Source organism: Dipteris shenzhenensis, chromosome 29 (genome assembly GCF_047967505.1).
Source record: "Dipteris shenzhenensis isolate YYH24624 ecotype China chromosome 29, Dip_SZ_1.0, whole genome shotgun sequence".
NCBI lineage: Eukaryota > Viridiplantae > Streptophyta > Polypodiopsida > Gleicheniales > Dipteridaceae > Dipteris > Dipteris shenzhenensis.
The window spans coordinates 43,786,690-43,790,724 of NC_141624.1; the positions used below are offsets into that span (position 1 = coordinate 43,786,690).

The 4,035-nt window shown below is 46.4% G+C and overlaps 1 protein-coding gene across 2 annotated transcripts; it reads left to right on the forward strand.

Annotated features, from left to right (window-relative positions):
• The first annotated feature begins 816 nt into the window (after positions 1-816).
• On the forward strand, positions 817-3,580 carry LOC147882899 (uncharacterized). Of its 2 annotated transcripts, XM_087400359.1 has the most exons (2): positions 1,102-1,206; positions 1,320-3,579. In XM_087400359.1, exons 1-2 carry the CDS (start codon positions 1,201-1,203, stop codon positions 3,363-3,365), a joined length of 2,052 nt encoding a protein of 683 aa, XP_087256485.1. In that variant the 5' UTR covers positions 1,102-1,200; the 3' UTR covers positions 3,366-3,579. The 2 variants fall into 2 exon arrangements, with proteins under 2 accessions (XP_087256484.1, XP_087256485.1); XM_087400358.1 differs by having other exon boundaries at positions 817-3,580.
• Positions 3,581-4,035: the final 455 nt, after the last annotated feature.

The window sequence follows — 4,035 nt, forward strand, 5'->3', positions numbered from 1 at the left end:
TGTCTTTGGAAAACTTATGCACTCCTTATGTGGGCTTAGTATGTCGCTTGCATTTAGATATTAGTATGTTTGTTGTGTTTATAAAAGTTATGTTGTTATGTTGTTGGTATAAGAGGTCATCATATAGTGGGTGATTTCCACACACACACACACACACACACACACACGCATGCACACACGTGCACACACACGCACGCTCACATACACACACACTATAGAGAGAGAGAGTATTGGTATAAAATATTTTTTTCCCAAATAAAGGCCTTCATTGGGATTTGGTTTGAAAATTTGCAAGCATTCAAACGTTTAGATTTGTAAACTTTTAGATTGAGAGAGAGAGAGAGAGAGAGAGAGAGAGAGAGAGAGAGAGAGAGATGCAATGCTAGTGACAACATTTTCCCTCACTAAAGGCAATGCTAAAGATCCAATTTGATAATTTTGTAAAAGGCATTCAAATACAAAGATTCAAATTTTAGTCTTTGAACTTGAAGGAACCTAAGGATCCCAACTTTGAGACCCAGCGAAGCGGGTGTCTAACCCATCGTAGACAAGTCATGCTACTCGTTAATGAAACGGGCACCTACTCCTACACACACACACTGGGCTGCGGGGAAACAGGCCCTAATGAGTGATGTTGCACTAGTTCTGCTCAAACTGCCACCGCCGCGGTGAATGGCGTAGGAACTGAAGCGGGGGAGCATCGGGCTGCAAGTGAGGACCCATGGAAACAGCCGCTAGGAAGCCTAATCATCTTGTGCGTCATCGTCTTCATCATCATCATCTTCTTCTTCTTCTTGTTCTTCTGGTTGTTTTTTGTGGAGAGGAAGCTTATGGCTATGGCGATGGCAAGCCTGCCCAATTTGCTCACTCCCCCTTTTCGCCCCTCAGAAGCCTCCCCTCCATCGCCATCGCCTTTGCCTTCCTTCTCCCCTCCCCCCTCCTGGCTTTTGCCCCTTCTCGACTCCCTCTCCCCTCCCAGACCCCTTTCCTTTCAGCAGCAACAGCAGCAGCTGCTGCTGCAGCATCACCATCTCCACCTCCACCACCCCCCTCCCTTTAAATGGCGTCCTTCTCCCCTTGATAGCGCCGCTTCCGCCGCCCGTGAAGCCCTCTCTCGTAGCGTCGCCGGCCTCTCCTCCTCCCGCTGTTGCGGCAAGGAGCGCCTCGGCAAGCCCGAGCCTTGGCTCCGCCAGCTCTCCGATGTCGGTGAGTCTCTGTATCGTCAAATTTCGGATCCCAGTGCGCAAGTCGATGTTTTTGCGCTGCTTGGTTCGGAGAAGGAGGATCTACCGACCGCTGATCTGCTGTCGATGATTAAGTCTCTCGGAGAGGAACGAAAGTGGCAGAGGGCTCTCGATGTGTTCCAGTGGATGAGAGCGCAGGAAAAGTATGAGCTGGGAGGAGGCGCTATTGCTGCTATTGTGAGAATTTTGGGGAGAGAATGTCAGTTATCAATGGCGTCGGAGCTCTTTGGCGAGCTTCAAGAGGACGGGTGTGCAATGGATGTCTACGCCTACACTTCCCTCATAAGCGTGTACTCTCGGAGTGGCAAGTACAAGGAGGCCCTTGCTTTATTCCAGAAGATGGAGGAAGAGGGGTGCGCACCAAACCGTGTCACTTACAACGTCATCCTTGACCTTTACAGCAAGCAGGGAAAAGCTTGGCAAAGCGCTAAGCCTCTTCTCGATGAGATGAAGCTGAGAGGCATCAGGCCTGATATATATACTTACAACACCTTGATCAGCGCCTGTGCCAAGGATTCCCTTTGTGCAGAGGCATTCGAAACTTTTGGTGAGATGAAAGCCAGTGGTTGCATTCCAGATAGGGTCACTTATAACGCGCTCTTGGACGTATATGGTAAAGCAGGCAAGTTCCAGGATGCTTTGAATGTTTTGAAGGAGATGGAAGCAGCGGGATATCCTGCCAATTCGGTTACCTATAACGAACTAATTGCCGCGTATGGAAGAGCGGGTCTCTGCCGAGAGGCAGCAGCTCTTGCAGAGGAAATGCAGTTGAAAGGTGTCAATCCAGATGTTTTCACATACTCCACTCTAGTCTCCGCCTTTAGCAAGGCTGGCATGGAAAGGCAGGCTCTGGAAATGTACCTGAAGATGAAGAAAGCGGGGTGCACTCCAAACCTGTTTGTATTCAACGCATTGATCGATATGTACGGTGAAAACGGCAAGTTTGAAGAGATGATGACAACCTTCTCAGAAATGAAAAAGAGTGGATGTACCCCAGATATTGTAACCTGGAATACTCTGCTAACGGCTTTCTCAAAGCAGGGAATGCACGTGGAAGTTGGCAAAGTCTTCAGGGACATGAAAAAGGCTGGATATGAGCCAGACAAAGCCACATTCAATATCCTTATTGACGCCTATGGAAAAATGGGTTCTGCTGAACAGGCCGTTGGGATTTACAAGGCCATGCAGACAGCTGATCTCACACCTGATGTAGCTACTTACAATTCATTGTTGGCTGCTCTAGCAAAGGAAGGGCTATGGAGGCGGGCTGAGTCCGTCCTGGACGAGATGACTATGAACGGATGCCCACCCAACCAAAACAGTTTTTCAGCCCTGCTGCATGCATATGCAATGGGGGGTCACATGGAAGGGATAAAGCGTATTGAGGATGACATAAATTCTGGTGCAATCGAATTAAGCGACGTTATTTTGAACACTTTGGTTTTCGTGTACAGTAAGATTAACATGATTGAAGAGTCGGAGGCTGCATTTTCAAGATTGCAACAGGAAGGATTCACGCCTGATTTGCCCGCCTATAATTCAATGATCTCCGTGTATGGAAAGAATGGGTTTGTGAGTAAAGCGTTGAAGATTTTAGATGATATGTCAAAAAGTGGACTATCGCCCGATGTAATCACATATAATACCCTTATTGGTATGTATGGAAGAGAGGGCTCATACACAAAAGCAGAAGAGGCTTTTAGGCAGATGCAGGCTGTTGGAGAGCAGCCTGATATGGTTTCGTACAATACTTTGCTACTGGCTTACAACAAATGTGGACAGATGGAAGATGCGGCTCGAATCTTTGCGGAAATGGTTAATGCTGGTCTCAAACCAGACAAAATCACGTATAACGTCTTTGCACACAGTTATGCAATGAATGGGATGTTTAGTGAGGCTTTGACTGTGATTGACTACATGAAGAAAAACAAAGTGCAGCCAGATGATTCAACTTACGGAGGTATTATAGATGCCTACTGCAAGAAAGGAAAGTTAAGGGAGGCAGCTCGGCTGCTTCAGAGGGTCAAAGAAAAAGAGATTTGGTTGTATAAGCCTCTGCACCGCAGGTTTGTAAAGAGTGCATCGAACTACAAGACTGCAGAAACAACTGCAATAGCTTGAGATTTCTGAAGATGTCCACCATGGCATGCTGATTATATTACTTCATGTCAGTATGTCCACTTGTACCATAGGCTTGTAAATGGTAAGTGGTCTTTACAAGGGGCTCCCACACAATACTGGGGTGCCATTTAAGCCAATGTAGTTCATTTGACTTCAGTGCTCATGTTATGATATCTTCAAATGAATCATTTTTAATACTCTGCCTATGGATTGCCAACCTGGTGAAAGCAAGCTGCTAGAGTAGTTTTACCTTCTCATTGCAATTGTCCAGTGCGCTTTTAAGCGAGCATTTATTTTTCATTGAAAGACAACAGCGGTGCAACACATTAGAGCTTAATGTGCCTGGATCTGTTGCTAGCTTGAGTCACTATGTTTGTGTTTGGTACATGCAACTTCAGGATTGACATCGGTTTAAATCAGCTTCAGGCCATGTTGAGTGAAAGAACATGCAAGTAGACAGACTAGCCTGCTCTTTTGCGCACACTGCTGGTTTCTTTTTTGGAGACTATTTCCATCACTGATTATAGTGTGGCCTTAATGGTGGCTCTTCGTCACTTTTTTGAATGTGGCTAAGAACCACCAGCAGTCATAAGAGTAAGGCTTTGCAATCCAGTCTATGATGTGTTGGTGGGGTGCCCCTCTTTCTCTTGGTATTGTAAGAACATATCTT